Source organism: Gorilla gorilla, chromosome 9 (assembly GCF_029281585.2).
Source record: "Gorilla gorilla gorilla isolate KB3781 chromosome 9, NHGRI_mGorGor1-v2.1_pri, whole genome shotgun sequence".
Taxonomy (NCBI): Eukaryota; Metazoa; Chordata; class Mammalia; order Primates; family Hominidae; genus Gorilla; species Gorilla gorilla.
Genome location: NC_073233.2, coordinates 51,634,588 through 51,653,071, shown reverse-complemented (window position 1 = coordinate 51,653,071; position 18,484 = coordinate 51,634,588). Strand labels below are relative to the sequence as shown.

Sequence of the window (18,484 nt, the reverse complement as noted above, 5' to 3'; positions counted from 1 at the left end):
AACCCCACTGTGATCCCAGTGGCAGCCAGCACCTACTGCTCACCACGTGAGTTCACCATTGCACCATCTGCAATGGTGTCTGGAGAGCTGATGTCCCAGTCCAGCTGAACCCCTAGATGACTGCAGTCCCAGAAGACAACATGTTGAGCAGGAAAACCACCCAACTGAGCCCAGCCAACCCATGAAATCATGACAAGTAACAAAATAACTGGTCTAAGCCAGTAAGTCATCGGTGGGTTTTTATGCAAGTGTAGATAGCTGAAAAACTGGAGGACGGGTGGGTTCCCAGGTGGTGGTCACAGCTACAGCTCAGAAGAAAAGGTCTGGCTGGAGAGGCTATAGATTTAGGAGACATTGGCTTATAGAAATGCGAAAGCTCTGTTGTGGATGAAATCACCTACATCCCTTTTCACACATGCCCAGCACACCTAGAGCACAGCCAACCCACAGCAAATATCTGCTGAATTAAATTCAACACTCCATATAATGAAGAACACTAAAAAGCCACTGTTTTCTTGAGCTAAGGCAGTCCTCATGCCTGGAATTCTAATTTCCCCTTGTTCTAAGCATAGTTTTATGCTCACCCTCTCTGAATCAAGTGTGTACTCCTAGCTGCTGCGTTTTATCTTCTTTATCCTCCTAAGACAAGTCCGTTTGAGTGTGGACTTGGAATCTGCAACCATAAGCTTGGGTTCAGGGTGATGATTTTTCTACCTGTGCATCTCTCTTCTGAGCCTCGGCTTCCTCATCTATATATAAAGGTGAGAATACCTGCTGATTAGGTAATAAAGGTGAACTCTTGGGCAACCCTAAGGGGATGCAGCTGTATTGTCCATCTTCAGCAGGACACCGGTACAGCCTCAACCCAAACATCCCATCTGTTCCCTCTACCTGTGGCCTGTTCCTCTTCCCTGTAAGAACCATCTCCCAGGTTGGGGAGCTGGGAAATCTCCAGCTTTGTGTTTGAAAAAGCTCCCGGAAGACCCAATTTTACAGCCAGCTTGGCCAGCTGCTGGGGTAGAAGGGTGAGCAAGGAGCTAGTAGTCTGGGGTAGTGACTCCTAGAGTCGCAGATCTGGTTGGAGCCCAGGTTTGTCCTCTAACACAGTGTGACCTCCGCAAGCTCCAGCACTTCTTGGGCCCAGTTGTCCCCTGTTGTACACAAAGCATTAAGAATGGCCTGAAACAACCCCAAGGCTCCTTCCACCTGGAAGGCTCCGGCTCCTGTTGGGGTGGGGGTCCGGTCACGTGTTGGCGGTGAGGGGGTTGCCGGTTGACGTGGCTGCGGGTCCAGCCTCCTCTGACGTCCTCGCAGCCGTCCTCCCTCCCTCCGTCCCCGCCCCTCTGGCGGCGGGAGAGCTGCTGGCTCGCCCGGATCCCGGGAGCTGCCTGGAGGCGGGCCCGGCCCGGGGAAGGTGAGCGGCTGCGGGACCCAGCCCCTCGCCGGGAGCGGGCACCATGGTGCTGTCGGTGCCTGTGATCGCGCTGGGCGCCACGCTGGGCACAGCCACCAGCATCCTCGCCTTGTGCGGGGTCACCTGCCTGTGTCGGCACATGCACCCCAAGAAGGGGCTGCTGCCGCGGGACCAGGACCCCGACCTGGAGAAGGCGAAGCCCAGCTTGCTCGGGTCTGCACAACAGGTGAGCGGGGGCGGCGCGCGGGCCCTTCCCGGGCAAGGCGGGGTTGCCGGGCAGCTGCAGAGGGGGAAATGGGGTGGGAGGCGGTCGTGGATCTTTGCGCGACAAAGCTTGGCGGGGAGGGGACAGCAGACGAGTTGGAGGACAGGTCAAGGAGTCAAAAAGGTAGGGGGATGGGGGAGGCTAGGGGATGGGGGAGACGAGAGGTGAAGGAGAATTAGGGAGCGGCGAGCTTGTGGGGACTGAGAGAAGAATGGGGGCCAGCAGCGAGACCTAAAGGGAGGGGACAGGAAAGGGGACCTGGTTAAGAATTAGGGCTGGGAAGGGTAAGAGGAGAGGGAGGCTGGGAGGGGAATCGCCAGGGTTAGGGAAGACCCTGAGAGGTACCAGAGAATGAGGAGTTTGCAGAATTGGGAAGAGGACTGGGGTCTGTGAGAGGGAGGTGGGTGGTGGTTGTGGAGCCAGGGTAGGGCAAGTCCTGCCAGAGCTGAGAAGAGGTAATGCCTGCAAAGCCAGAGGGGAGGTGGCCGCGGTCCCGCAGGAGCTGGGAAGCTAGCGGGGTCTAGAGAGCTGAATCCCGGAGGAACCTGAAGGACTCTTCCCCACCCCCTAGCAGCTCTGAGCTCCAGCCAGTCAGAGGGGGTTGGTATGGCCTCCCTCAAGATGTCTCTGCAGACGTCCCTGGAGACAGGAGGGCTTTTATCCCATGCATTTGCTCATGGCCAGAGCCCCTTCGTGCAGGAAATAGCCCGTGCTCCCATTGTAAAGAGCAGCAGAAGGGGTCTGGGGAAGCAGTTTGGAAGGATTTCCCTGCATAGGCTGTGACCTCCAGGATGTATTTCCAAAGTACAGAATGCAGAATGTTCTCTGGAGAACCAGGAGGCAAAGAGTCCTGCTAGAGTGATTTGAGGAAGGATGGCCCTGGGGCAGGGGCATGACTTAAAGGACCTCCTAAAGGCCCTCTAGATCCCTTATAGACTCTATGGTTCCAGGAGTGGCACTAAAATGCTGTGACTCCATCTTCCTTTTTCCAATCAATAATTCAAAAGCTCAGAGGACCCAGTTGTGTGGGGCCTGTGTCAGTCACTGTACAGTGAGAGTGGAAAGGAAATGGCTGCTGTCCTTGAGGCACTTATAATCCAAGAACAGTGACATTGACAGTGGCTAAATAGGAGCCGGCTACACAGCAGAATGTGGGACTTGGGATGATCTGGAAAAGGGGAATAGTGGGCTTTCCACCGGCCGGGGGTTGGGAGTCGTTCTCCACAGGTTGTGGTCGGCCGCCTCTCAACCTTCTTTCCTGCCCAACACACTTGAGGAACAGCCACTCTTCTGCCTTTCAGTGATGTCTCTCCAGGCACCGCCCCCTCCCCTTCCTAGAGAGAACCACTGGGAAACTAGTTGGTGTAAATGACCTCTAGGGTCTCTTCCAACTCTTTGTCTTATTGATGTAGCCCACAGAACGGCTGATCATCTGTTGAAGAAAAACCAGGTTGTGTCTCTCCCTTGCTTCAAATCCTCCACAACTTCTCACTGAGCTTGGAAGAGGTCATAGCAAACCATGACATAGCACACACTGTGTGCCAGGCGCACTGTTCAGAGTACACTAATTAATGTGTTTCTTGACCCAGCGAGGGAGCCATAGAATGATCCTAACTTAAAGATGAGGAAACTGAGGCTTAGAGAAGGTAACTGACTTGCCTAGAGCTGCACAGCTAGAGAAGTTTTAGAGCCAGACTCTAGCTGAGCTTGTCTGATTCTGGAGGCCACACTATTAGCCACTCCTCTCCACCTACTCACCTGCTTTAACATGGAAGGTGCCTGCCTCTCCAGCCAAGCTCATGCCAGTTTCTTTCTTCATCAGCAGTCTTGGCCTCCCTGGATTTACGATCATTCTTTTAAAACACCAAGCCCTTTTCTGCCCCTTCATTTTTCTCTGGCCTTTCACACAAATGGCTCCTTCTCATCCTTCAGGTCTTTTTCCATTTAAAGTCTCAGGGAGGATTTTGCCTACTGACACATAAAACAAAACACCTTCTTCCTGTTATTCTCTCCCATATTGTTTCTAACAAATCCTTTTATGGCACTCTTTACATTAGGATGCAATCTTTCATATTCACTTACTGGTGTAATATTTATTCCCAGCACACTCTCAGTGCCTGGAAAGTAGTAGGTGTCCAATAAGAAATTGTAGACGAATAAAGTCATCTCAGGGGTCATCCAATGGGGATTATCATCTTCAAATACTGGTGCATGCACCATGTCTTTGTAACCAAGTGCAAGCTCAATAGGGGCACAATAAATATTTGTTGATACATGATACCTGCCCATCCACATTCCCTTACCTGGTTCCCTCAGTGACAAAGATGTGGGCAACTTGGGGCTGAATCTATGGGTGTGAATGTGTTGAAGCTGAGATCTCACAATGACTTGGTTGCCGTTGTTCTCAGATTCATTCAGCCACTGGCCCAGATGAAGTAAATAGAGAAAAGACAACCAATTGACATTTCAAAGCAAGTAAAGAGGGTGGCAACCATTAGTGGTGGCAGATGACAGGAGGGTGATGTACATGGCACCTATTGACAAGTAGGACAAGAGCCAGGGAAGCTCTCTGAGGATGTTCCTTGAGGAAAGAAGGTATGGGGGCTGAAAATAGGGGTCTAGATGACTGTAATCACAACAGAGGTGTCCAAGGCCTAATAGCCAGTGTCTCTGTTACTCACTAGTTTTGGCTGCTGAAAAAATTCTTTGGGTTTGGAGGCTATTCCTAGAAATCTGATTTCTGACCCTGAATGGCTGGATGAAGTTGAAGTTTGTAGTGATTTTGAAAATAAATTTGGAGTTTTCCCAGGGGTTTTGTTTATTTTTTACATAGGGTCTGACTCCATCACACAGGCTGGAGTGCAGTGGTGTGATCACGGCTCACTGAAGTCTCGACTTCCTGGGCTCAGGTGATCCTCCCACCTCAGCCTCCCATGTAGCTGGGAAATACAGGCATGTGCCACCACGCCTGACTAATTTTTTTTATGTTTTGTAGAGACAAGGCTCACCATGTTGCCTAGGCTGGTCTCAAACTCCTGGGTTCAAGCAATTTGCCTGCCTCAGCCTCTCAATCTGTTCGGGTTACAGGCATGAACCACTGTGCTTTGACCCCAGGGGTTCTTAATCTGGGTCCACAAACCTCCCACCAAAGGGTCTGTAGATAGCATTAAAAGGTTTGTGGTCTTGGATAGGAAAAAAATGACATCATTATTTTCACTTACCTCTAACTGAAGCAGTATTTTCTGTAAGTAGGAATAGCAACAAAAACCATAGTGTATCATCCATACCTGTGACTTTGTCCCCAAGGGAAATCACAGATAGCTTGGTAGCACATTACAGCTGTTGCAGATGGTTCACATTAGATTTACGCTCATCTCTCATTCTAAATTATGGTACTTATTAAATCTCCCGCTAGACTCTGTTATTTAATGAATTAATAAAGAAGCAAACATATAGCTACTTCACAATTTGGTTTTATTAGACAGTGCTTTGCAGCCCTGTGTCTTTTATTTTCTGCTTTTTCCAACAATTCAGAGGAAGTGTCCCTAGGCAGCCCTCGGCCATTCGTTACCTCTCATGCTTCCAGCTGTTTTCAAGTCACAGTTCTTTGCTTTTCTGAAATATACACTCTGGACCCTTTATCCTGCCTTCTTAGACAGTGCCTCACTCTTAATGTGCAGCCCTTCCAGGCATGCAAGGAATTCAGCTTTACTATGCCTCCCACTCCTGGCCTGGCAGGTCACCTGGGACCTCTCTGTCATCAGCCTACCTCTAGAAGCTTGATCATTAGGCAGTGACCTGGCAGCTTGAGCAAGGAGAAAGAGCCAGGGAGGCAAAGCGAGAATGATGGTTTCTCCTTCACCATTACTTCTGAATCTATTAGTGAGCGGCGGCCAGACCCATGGGTTCCTGCCTCTGAATTTCCTCATCACCCTTGTCTGCACAGGCTGCCACTCAGCCCACTCTTGGGTCCTTTCATAGAAAGTCCTCCTTTCGCCCGACCTAAAGAATTGGGAGTAAGAAAGGAGAACTGCTCTTTTCCCCTTGCCCCACGGCTCAGTCCTGTACCCCTACCACTTGGCAGGCACCCGCGTCCTGTTTTCAGAAAGCCTTCCTTTTCATGGCCTAGTTTTCTCCCAACACAGTGTCTACCTTGCTGTGCACTTAAGTGAATCTTTTCGAATGCCAGAGAGGTCCCCTGGGTGACCCCAGTGCTGTCCCTTTGAAGCTAACACATGGCCAAAGGCTTTATTGAAATTGCTTGGCCCTCAGCAGGAGTTCCCACACCAATTTTTTTTTTTTTTTTGAGGCAGAGTCTCACTCTGTCGCCCAGGCCGGAGTACAGTGGCATGATCTCGGCTCACTGCAACCTCCACCTCCTGGGCTCAAGTGATTCTCCTGCCTCAGCCTCCTGAGTAGCTGAGATTATAGGTGTGCATCACAACGCCTAGCAATTTTTATGTATTTTTGGTAGAGGCGAGGCTTTGCCATGTTGGCTAGGCTGGTGTCAAATTCCTGAGCTCATGTAATCTTCCCACCTCGGCCTCCCAAAGTGCTGGGGTTACAGGTGTGAGCCACTGCGTCTGGCCCCCAGGCCCCTTCTGTCCATATCCCCAGCCACCCACTGTCACATGTGATCAAACTCTACAATCCCATCCTCTTTCCAGCAGAGTCGGGATCACTGAAGTGGCTTTCAGTGGAACCCTAGTAGATTAGTTCTAAGGTTTTACAAAATAATATAAATAAGTGCTGAATTTCTTTCTTTCTTTTTTTTTTTTGAGACAGAGTCTTGCTCTGTCATCCAGAATGGAGTGCAATGGTGCAATTTCGGCTAACTGCAACCTCTGCCTCCTGGGTTCAAGCAATTCTCTTGCCTCAGCCTTCCAAGTAGCTGGGATTACAGGCACCTACCACCATGCCCGGCTAATCTTTTGTATTTTTAGTAGAGATGGGGTTTCACCATGTTGGCCAGGCTGGTCTCAAACTCCTGACCTCAGGTGATCCGCCCATTTCGGCCTCTCAAAATGCTAGGATTACAGGCATGAGCCAGCCCTCATGGCCTGAATTTCTATCAAACAATATATGTGTAGTGGAGCCTTCTCCTTAAGATCAGAGAATTTTTCCTTCATTTTCCTTGTATTCTTGACAATGTCTGGTATGGTGCTGAGCACATGGCAGTGTTTTGAATTAAATCATTATCTTGTAACCTAACACTGAATAAGAAAGGGAAGACACAAAGGAGTGCATACTGTTAGGGCTCCACTGACACAGGATTTGAAGCCAGCACAGTTTATTTATGGTGTTACCCTGGGGGACAGGAAATGACTGCAGCGGGTAGAAGAGATTCTGGGCTTTGTTCATGCTCTGCCTCTTGACGTGGGTGCTGGTTACAGAGGTGTGTTTACTTTGTGAAGATGCATCCAGCTCTACATTTATGATTTATGTACTTTTCTGTCTGCAGTTATACATCAGTAAGGTTTTTATTAAAAAGTGTCATATTGTGACATGTTTGTGAACATTAATTGAGTACCAGGCCAGTATTTTTATTGCCAGGAGGACTTTGGGGCCATATTCAAGAGACATGAGCCTCCTTTTTGTGTTTTTTTAAATAAACTGCTTCTTCGGCCCTGTTTGCTTTCTGCTGTTTCTCCCATGGCCACCTCCTGTGTGCTGCATAAAGGATTCCCCCTGGGGATTGGGACCTTAAGACCATCAGTGTGGTCCTATTAGGCCTCCTACCTCTTCTCCTCTTCGTTAGTCCTCTAGAGCAACGCCTTCTCTGATTGTTTGTTTTAATTCGCACATGTAAGAGTGAGGATGGACAGATGCTGCATTTCATTAGTTAAATAGTTCATTCATCAAAGATTAATGAGCACATGCTAGGCCTTGGAATATGGCAATGGAAAGACAGACATATGCTTTTCTTGATAAATGGGGAGACAGACAATAAAACAAGCAATTGCCAGGATCAGAGAAGCACAGGGTGCCATGGGAAACCCAGGGTGGGGGGTATTACTTTCGTCTTCAGCCTAAAGTAGAATTTTCTCCAGTGCAGGTTGTTTTTTCTCCTGAAGTCTCCCCTGTACTTTAATGATGATAGGACGCCCCATGAATTGCTAACCCCACTCCTGGAACTGATTCAACTCTGGAAGGCTGTAAGGTCTGACCTCCATGGTTTCTCAGACTTTTACAGGACTCATTTTCTAGCTTACTATTAGCTCATCTCTTGCCTGGTGAACTCACCCATTCATATAAACCACCACCACCACAATGAAGTATTTCCATAGAGTAATAAATAACAGTGATAGAATAGCTAACATTTATCAAGTTCTTTATATGTGCCAATCACTGTTCTAAGCATTTTAACCATATTAAAATGTTTTTTGAGACAGAGTCTCACTTTGCCACCCAGGCTGGAGTGCAGTGGCATGGTCATGGCTCACTGCTGCCTCGATCTTCTGAGCTCAAGTGATCCTCCCACCTCAGCCTCCCAAGTAGCTGGGAATACAGTCATGTGCCACCATACCTGGCTAATTTCTTTTAAATTTATTTTTTGTAGAGAGGGTCTCACTATGTTGCCCAGGCTGGTCTTGCACTCTTGGGCTCAGGCCATCCTCCTGACTTGTCCTCCTAAAGTGCTAGAATTACAGGTGTGATCCACTGCAGCTGGCCATAACCATATTAATTTTAATTATCACAATAGCCCTATGAAATATGCATAATTATTATTTTTCATTTTGCAGAAGAAAAGTAAAACACAGAAAGCTTAAGTAACATATTCAGTGGGAAAGCTGGGAATCAAATTTACAAAATTTGGCTTCAGAGCCCACACTTTTGACGACTAGGTTGAAGATTAGCAGAAAAAAGTAGTCAAAATTTTATTTGAGCCATTGTGTTTCCCCAGATACGGCATAAAAGTGTCTATAAATACACATCTTTGCAGGTCAACTTCAGAAACCTTTCCCAATGCTTTCGATTGCTTTGCTGCCGCCATCACACTTCAGGCATTGGGTGCAGCCCGGGGCCCTCCACAGAAATTTTACACAGTAAACATGTTTGGGCTGGTTGCTTAGCAACGTGGAAGACAGTATGAATTTTTCATCAAGAAATTAGCATAGATTCTTTCAGGGAGATGAGCACATACCCGCTGGAAATACTCTTCAAAGCACTCACATGTGGACCCCTAAGCCTGTGTCCCTCAGTCTTTTTTCCAGTGACAGGTCTGACCTGTCCCATCTCCCTTCCTCCCCTAGTTCCTTCTTTGGGTACAGTTTGTAGATAATTCAGATACACGGCTCTTCTCTTCATGGAATTGACAATTCACTAGCACCTTTTGTTAATTCCAGCAGAAAACAGTGCTGCATCCTTTCCAGATTTTCAGATACTAGCCAAGTTGTGAGGAGGTACCTGGGGCACAGGAGGAGGGATAGAGAGGCCATTGGATCATGATGAAGGAAACACCTGAAAGGCAAACCAGAGGGGGCCCAAGCAAAGGCAGAAGGAAGAGAAGAGACCAGCAGGAGAGGGAAGCATCAGACCCAGAAGACAAAGAGGAGAAAAAATAAGACACAACCATTCCAGGATCAAAGACCTACGAGAGCAATCCGAATATGTGGTGACAGTCCCTTTGTTGTCCACACTGACCTACAATCTCCCAATAACCAGCAGCAGTTCACCTCCCGCTTCCACCTTCTTCTTACTGTATTCAGTACTCCCAGGGCTTATTTCTTGCTAAGAAACAATGGGAAGATCTGCTTTGAGGATGGAGGAGAATAGCTTCATAGAAGCAAGTTTTAAGAACTAAGAGATTCTATACGTACGTATCAGAATCAACACATGTGCACACAAAGGGTCCCCTATAACTAATTTGATAAGAAATAATGGAACTAATAGAGTTATAAAGGAAAACAGGTGAAAAAGGTGGGTTCCTCCCTCTTTTTCTTCCTTGGTTGTGTTTATTGAACAACTGTGTGCCAGGTACTGTGCTAGGAAGTGAGGATACAGTGGTAACTACCCTCTTCCCAATGACACAGTGACCCACTTCAGCCCTCACAAAGCTTATGGTATAATGGGGCAAACCAGAGTTTATAGAAGAAGAGGGCAAATAAATGAAAGTGTGTGCTGGTGGTAGGCAACCTGAACAGAAGGTTCTGGTGCTTTGTAAGTGTAAGATGAAGAGCTTTTACAAGAGTACCTTACAAGATGAAAGCTTTCCTAAAGAGTGATGGCCAAACTGCGAGCTAGAGTTGGAGAAGATCTTAACCAGGGCAAAAGGGAAGGATGTTGTGGGCTCCACACAGAGAAATGAGCCTGTGCAAAGGTCCTGTGGCAGAAGGAAGCCTAACATTTACGAGGGCCTGGGGAAAAGCCAGTGTGGCTGAAGAGTAGAGAGAAAGGGAGATCCTGGTGAACAATGAGGCTGGGGAAATAGGAAGGGGCCTGGATGAGCAGGGCATTGTAGACCATGGACAGATTTATTTATTCATGCATTCATAAATCAAACATTTATTAATGTCTCCAGGAGGGGCATTGAGCTACATACTGATAAGGTGAAGGTTACCATTATTTTCAAAGCTTTTTTTATTCAGGTGAAATTCACATGACATTAATCACTTTAAAGTGTAGGATCAATGCCATTTAGTATATTCACATTGTTGTGCAGCCACTACCTCCACCTAGTTCTAAAACATTTTCCTCACCTCAGAAGAAAACCCCTCATCCATTAAACAGTCACTATTCCTCCTTCCTCCAATCTGTTTTCTGTCTTTATGGATTTGCCTATTCTGGACACTGCATATAAATAAAATCATATGATATGTGGTCTTTTGTGACTGGCTTCTTTCACTTAGCATCATATTTTCAAGGTTCATCTACATCATAGAATGTATCAGTACTTTATTTTTTTATGGCTGAAAAATATTCTGTTGTATGGGTACATGGCATTTTGTTTATCCATTCACCCATTGATGGACATTTGGATTGGTTCTACCTTTTGGCCATTGTGAATAGTACTGCTAAGTACATTCCCGTAGAAATATTTGAGTAACTGTTTTCAATTCTTTCAAGTATATACCTAGGAGTGAGATTGCTGGGTCATATGGTAATTCTATATTTAACATTTTGAGGAACCGCTAAACTGTTTTCCACAACAACTGCACCATTTTAATCTCCACCAGCAATGTATGACAGTTCCCATTTCTCCACCTCCTTGCTAGCAGTTGGTGTTTCCATTTATTTTATTTTATTTTATTTTATTTTATTTTTTTAAAAAAAGTCATCCTAGTGGGTGCAAAGTAGTATCTCTTTGTGGTATTTTCTGAGCTTTTAATATCTAAAAAAAACCCCCAAATTCTCACTTTTAAAATATTCATCAGTAGCTGGCAAGTTTTTTTAAAAAAATTTTTATTATAAGTTCTGGGATACATGTGCAGAATGTGCAGGTTTGTTACATAGATATACATGTGCCATGATGGCTTGCTACACTCATCAACCTGTCATCTACCTTGGGTATTTCTCCTAATGCTATCCCTCCCCTAGTCCCCCACCCACTGACAGGCCCCGGTGTGTAATGTTCCTCTCTCTGTGTCCATGTGTTCTCATTGTTCAACTCTCACTTATGAGCGAGAACATGTGGTGTTTGGTTTTCGGTTCCTGTGTTAGTTTGCTGAGAATGATAGTTTCCAGCTTCATCCATATCCCTGCAAAGGACATGAACTCATCCTTTTTTATGGCTGCATAGTATTCCATTGTGTATATATGCCACATATTCTTTATTCAGTCTATCATTGCTGAGCATTGGGTTGGTTCCAAGTCTTTGCTATTGTGAACAGTGCTGCAATAAACATATGTGTGCATGTGTCTTTATAGAAGAATGATTTACAATCCTTTGGGTATATATCCAAAAACCACAGTAGCTGGCGAGTTTTTAACAAACATTTGCTGTCTGTATTGAGCAACTATTAAAATGAGTCCACATGGGCAACCCGTAAAAACATTTCATTGTTCATGAGTCTCGTGAGAGGAATGGAGTGTGTGTGCAGTAGTCCTGGCTGCCCTGTTCTTCCAGCAAGTTTGCACCTGCTGCTCTGTCCGTCAAATATGTTATTATTGTCATCTTTCCCATTCTGTTCCCCCAAGCTTTAGCCCCTCATGGGTCCCACTCAAATTCCCCCCAATACCCAGGCCCTGCAGACCCCATCTAATTGAGGCGGTATTTAGGGTCTTTCAATATTTCCTTATGTATCAACACTGCCAGGCCAGTGTGATGCCTGGAGGAGCCTTGCCCCTCTCCAGGGCCAGTTGCTGCCCACACAATGAACCTTCAGGAGGAGTTCAATAAGTCCCAATTCGTTAGATAAAGGGTGCTGTAATTGCCTTATGTTATAGAAAAGTCCTGGGAGATTTTTACACACTGCTTAAGAATGTTACAATGATATTTGGGGAAGTTGATTGTGGTTTTGGGGTAGACTTGGAATGCATTATAATTTTTCCCTTAAAATAATGGAGTACCAGTGCCTGCTTTCTGAAATCTGCTAATCAGCATGTTTTTAGGAACAGATCAGAGTCAAATAATGAGGGGAAGTTGCATATATGAATATGAATGAAAACAAGCGTAAAGGAGAGAGGGGTCCTGTGAGAATTCAGCGAAATTGAGTCAGTCCATCTGGCATAGACCCTAGAGTATTTTGACATATTTCATTGATTCCTCTCCCTATCCCCACGTCCACTCATTAAGTCCAAGACATGCTTTTTCTCTCACAGAAAGTTGAGCAGGACTTAGCACATGGCAAAGAGAAGTGAGGAGACATGTTGAATGACCGAATACATTGATGAATGGATGGGTAGACAAATGAGGAGGCAGGGATCTGTGGGGCTGCCACCTCTGCTTGTAGCCAAAATGAAAACCACAGGCACAGAGAAGCAGGGGAGGGTGCTGAGTTCACCAAAGGATCTCTATGCTTGCCTTTAGTGATATATCAAGAAATCAAGACCAGCAGGAAGCATGTGGCAACTTCACTTTTTACAGGTTTCTCTCCTTTCAGGTCTCTGTTCATCTGGCTAATGTTAGAGAGAGTTTTTAAAATCTTCACCTGCAAGGCCAATTAGGTGATACCCAGGGAGATGTTTTATTTGGAAGAGCATTATAAACTACACAGGTTGGACTCTCTGGTAAGAACAGCATGATGTAAAGGCTGTAGGTTTATTGAGGCAGGATTGCAAAGACTGCTTTTCAAATAGAATTAAGAAGGATGTTTTGGAAAAGATGGTGTTTGAAGATGCAGATAAGGTTGGGTAAAAGCGGTTTGGTAAGGCAACTGGAAGAGTTGATTGAAACAGCTGCAAGTGTAGAATATCTTCTGTTAGCTTTAAGCTTATTCTGCATTTCTGAATGCCCCCTGCACTCTGCTTCTCAGAGCATATCGCCGAGCATCTTAAAATACACTTTCATTTCCAGCACAGTCAATTCACATAGAGGAAAGGGGAAGCTATCAGAGAGGAATACAGTGAAGGCAGTGATGTGACATGAGGAGAAAATATTCACATGATTTGGAGGGTTTCTTTGCACATTCTTTGCAAGTGTGTCATCTAATGATCTCATCTCTTACTTACTAACAAATGGAGCAGATTCTTTAAGTGGCAACATGACTATCACCCTTTGCAAAACAGACTCCATACAAAACACATAGAGACAAAGAACAGAAAGGAATGAACGTGAGGTTAGGTGCCTAGCCTAATCCCACCACACTGTAGCCTTGCATTTGATTTTTGGGTACCCATTGGAGTTAATTTTAGGTAACAATCTTTGAGACCACTCGAAAGAAAAAATTAACTTAGAATGAAAATGTTCACTTTTATAATCAAGATGCTGAGCTAAAATGGGAATCAAATGAGACTCAAAAACCTGAATTTGAATTCAGACTCCACCATATTCTAGCCAAATCACCACGGCTATTCTGAATCCCACTTTCCTCATTCATGAAACAGGGATTCTACAAGGTTCTCTAAGGTCATATGGAAGAATGAATGAGATGACACGTATGAAAGCACCCAACGGATTCAGCACTTGCTGTTGATCAAAGGATATTTTTAAGAATCTGTGAATTATTTTCTTATTTATTCTTTACCAAAGCAATGACTTGTCTATTCACCATGCGGGAAAGAAAAAATTCATTAACAGTATTCCAGACGTGATACATGAAACGTGTCTGTTAGAATGAAAAGGGGAACATGAACATTCCACTTCTAGGATGATTATTCATTCAATAAATATGTCTTGCATGCCTGCTATGTGCAAGGCACTGAGTTAGTCCTCGGGACAGTGCAGTGACAAGGCAGAACCCATTCCTGACCTCATGTCGTTAATATTCTAGAGGGAGAGATGTTCATCACACAGTTATACACAGAATGTAGTAAGTGCTAGAAGTCATCTCCTTGTGCCTCCAGAACCCCCTAAATGCTCCCCCGTCAACCCCAAACCTACTTCTTCCCCACCCCCTGCTCCAAGCCTATCCCCATTTTCTCCACCTCCACACCCTGGCCCCAGAAGGCCCCCACCTATCAACTGCATTGACCAACTCCTCTGCCTTTTGGCATCAGGTGGAGTTGGCCCAAAGGAGATCTGAGGACAAGAAGAGTGTGAGGGGCCTTCATCACCCCTGCTCCCTCCCTGCTAGGTGCCCGGGGGCTGGCTACATCCTCAGCTGAAGGGCTCAGGTCCTGTCAGGCCACTGTCGCCCTTCGGCGCCCTGTCCTGTTTCCAGTGACCTCTCCTGCTTCCTGCCCCTTCAGGCCTAGGGATGGTAAGAGTGCCCAGCTCTCCCAGCCCCTACATACTCGCCATTCCTTGTTGCTTTCCTTAACCCTCCATACATTTGTAAATACCTGCTTTATGAAACTCTCCTCAATTACCCAGTTATAATGTGCCATCTCTTCTTGCAAAAACCCTTATTGATAGCATACTTAAACCATGTTAGCTATTATTACCAACCCTAATGATTAATAATAATAAAGGAAGAGTCTGTGAGTCAGAGGAAGTGTGCCAATGAAATTGGCAAAACTCAGGACCAACAGTGATAACACCCTCTATTTGCACAAGGTTCTATTGTTTAGAAGCCACTTTCGTTTTCCCATTTGATTCAGCATCTAGCCTGATGCTTTGTGCGTCTTGAAGCCTTTAATATCTGCTTGCCAAACAGACACACCTGCAGGTAGGAAGCTCTGGGGCTGTTATTCTCATTTCACAAAGCTTGGAGTGAGCTGAGGAAAAATAGTTCGCATTTATAGTAATTTGGAGCCAGGTACTCTGATATCACTGACCTTCTATGATCAAATCATATTTTGGGACATTTTGTAGACTGTTTGATTGTCAGCCCACGTAACACAGAAGGAAATCTATTAGGTTTGCATCTCATTTAAAAGAAGGAACAGCTAGATCTATGGATGATACTGACTGGCTTTGAATCTGCCAAAATGTCAGCTGGTGGAAGAATGTTAGAAGCAGCACCTTAATGGCCGTCCCTTGAAATCTGCTTCCTGACTAGTCATGAAATTCACACAGAAGAATCACTTTGTCGCCCAAACATGGCAGAGACTGCAGACATCCAGTGACACACAGGGGTTCTGCTTTTTTCTTTCTTTCTTTCTTTTTTGTTATACTTTAATTTCTGGGATACATGCACAGGACATGCAGGTTTGTTACATAGGTATACACATGCCACAGTGGTTTGCTGCACCCATCAACTCATCACCTATACTAGATATTTCTCCTAATGCTATCCCTCCCCAACCACCCCACCCCGACAGGCCCGGGTGTGTGATGTTCCCCTCCCTGTGTCCATGTGTTCTCATTGTTCAACTCCCACTTATGGGTGAGAACATGCAGTGTTTGGTTTTCTGTTCTTGTGTTAGTTTGCTGAGAATGATGGTTCCCAGCTTCATCCGTGTCCCTGCAAAGGACATGATCTCATTCCTTTTTTATGGCTGCATAGTATTCCATGCTGTATATGTGCCACATATTCTTTATTCAGTCTATCACTCATGGGCACTTGGGTTAATTCCAAGTCTTTGCTATTGTGAACAGTGCTGCAATAAACATACATGTGCAGGTGTCTTTTTTGGAAAGGGAAGCCTGAGAAGTTATAGTTGAAGTGTATTTTTCTTGAGACAGCTCTCACTCTTGGATTCCTCCCTTTCCCCAGCACGTGGTTCCCCCAACCTGGGTTACCCTCACTGTGTCTCTGTGTCTCCAGGTTGGTTTTCTCACCTAGTTTCCTCCACATCCATCCATCCCTCCTGTACGTACCTGCTGGTTTGATTTACTGAAAACACTGTTTTGCTCATGTCATTCTCCTACTCACAAACTGTCAACGTTTCTCCATTGTTTATAAGATAGAATTTGAGATTTCTTTGCTTGGCATTCAAGGCCCTTTATGACCTAGCCTCACCATTCCTTTCCAACTCCATTTCTCCAACCCCAGCCTTCCTCTCCAGCTGACTCACCATGTCCTAAGCATGCTCCCTTCTGGATGCACACTGCTGCTGTCCTCCCCATTTGAGATGCCTCTCTCTCTCTCTCATTGTTAATCATTCTTGAATGCTGCATTGAAGCCCCTCGTCCAGGAAGCCTTCTCTGATCACATCAACAATGAAGAGTTCCTCCTTAGGTCTTATGTAGCCTACAGTCCAGGTATTTGGCTTTTTAAGACTGTCTTCTATTTTTATCTATCTTTTCATAAGTTTGAATCAGGAATAGCAAATGTCTTTCATCTTCCATATCAATTCCTATTAATGGATAGTAGCTTCCTGGAGCCCTAAGCTGAACAAACACCCTGTGTCTGAGCTCAGCAGGAAAGAATGCTTCGATCAATTAGCTGAATCTGCCTTGAGCATAGGGTAGGAGAATTGTAGCATAAGCACCTAGTATCTCCCCTTTATGGAATATCTCATCTCTACCATGGGATGGTAAACTCTCTGAGGGTGGGGACTTACTCATGTGTCTCCCATGGTATGTAGGGTGGGTGAACAGGTGATTGGCAGGCAACAAGTATGTTCTGATTTCTGTTTGACAGCAATATAATGTGGAGCGGTTTGACTTAAAACCAATATATAAGGAGAATCTAGTTAAAACAGCCTCTGTCTTGGTTTTGAAATTGCACTTTATATCTCGGCTGTTTTTTCAACTTCCAGGTTAGAGATTGATTGATGTGCTTTTCAAGTGCTGCATATAAGTGGATGGATGTCTTAGATTAGTGGTTCCCTGCACTTTTTTTCTACACTGCATCACCTCTAATGGGTGATAGTCACATGGGTTTGATGGTTTTGTAGATTTACCTCCTTTCTCTTCCATGAAGAAAAGCTTATCAAAATGCAAAAGTGTGAAAGAGGTCTTATTATAAGGATAACCTTGAATATATGTTAATCAATTTTTAAATGGGTACAAACTCAAATTTTTGTACTTTATTATTTATAATATATTAGCACAATAATGGTTATAGCAGTTGCCCTAGTTAATGGTTTCATCAATTGTCTGAACACCATAGAATCATGTAATCCTATAGCTTCTCTGAAAGAACACCCTAATTTCAATGCCAAGGAAACTGATATATAAACAAACTTTTCAGCCTTTAATACAAAAGTGACTGTCTTGGGAAAAGAACATTAAATTAGAAACACAAATTAGAAACTAAGAAAAAAAAGTCTAAAGGATGCAAATGGACCAATATTAAACAATTGTGTTCCTATCTGACAGAAGTTTTCAATTATGCAGAGCTGAAATGCTTCTATACACAGACTCAGTTTAACAGAAAAATGTGAGCCCCTAGTAAACCAGTACAGTGGGACAGGAGAGGGGGCAGAAGTGGAAATTTTGGAAAGCAAACTCAAATTTTGGGAGTCACAGAGACCGTGCTCTGAGGTGAAACACATTGCTGACAGCCTTGTTGTGGCCACTGGAGATGGGAAAATAAGGGTAGGGTGGCTGGAGTGAAAAGGCTGTGTTCAAGTCCAGATTACCAACCTTTTAAAATACATCAGTTTATGAGTGTTGATGAGATTACAACATGGTCTTGACATTGCCTTTGTTCAGGGCACAAATGAAACACATTTCCCACGCAAAGAATGTCAAACCCAGATTCAGAACTGAGAACAATACCAAAGCTGATGCCCAAACATCCAGGCAGTTCATGAAAACAACCAGACCACTGGCAGGGGAAAGAGGGAGTGGATGGGGCCACCAGCCTAATGATGTGACACCTGCCAGAAAAGCAAAAGCAATGATTCAAACTTTTCCATTTTCAACTGTGTAGTTTTTATCCAGAGACACAACCCCAAGAAACCATACACAGTATAGTATACAGGTTAGTAGCACTGGCTTTGGGGTGGACAAAGGTTCAAAGCCCAATGTTTTCATATGTTAGCTATGTGACCTTGGATATGTTTCAATGTCTCTGAGCCTCAGTTTCCTCCTCTGTAGTAAAAATAATTAGGTTATTTTTTATTTGTTAATATTAGGGTATATAGAATAGAGAAAATATTAGGCACTTATCTATAGTTGCATGAAGATTAAATACAGTAAAGTTTGTGTTGTGCATTGCAGAGCATCTGTTACATAGGAAGTTTACAGAGGTGGTGGCCAAAGGGCTTTGTGATGTGACTGCTGAAATAATGCAGGGGCCACCTACAAGAAGGAAATCTCTAGGTAGGATCTTGCCATCTTGGGGTTTCCAGTCCCACGGAGTTTTGTTTTTTGTTTGTTTGTTTTGTTTTTTTGTTTGTTTTTTAAATAATTCTGTTTTTAAATTTAGTTT

General features: G+C 44.8%; 1 protein-coding gene across 2 annotated transcripts in view; it reads left to right on the top strand.

Annotated features, from left to right (window-relative positions):
* Positions 1-1,297: 1,297 nt before the first annotated feature.
* SYT13 (synaptotagmin 13) overlaps positions 1,298-18,484 on the top strand; it is a 46,184-nt gene continuing 28,997 nt past the window's right edge. The window contains exon 1 of one of the 2 annotated variants that reach the window (XM_019037636.4): positions 1,298-1,640. In XM_019037636.4, coding sequence (XP_018893181.1) covers positions 1,458-1,640 — 183 coding nt within the window. In that variant the 5' untranslated portion in view covers positions 1,298-1,457. Of the gene's footprint in view, positions 1,641-16,346; positions 16,366-18,484 lie in introns of those variants that run through there. The other variant, XM_055354739.1, reaches the window with a different exon arrangement.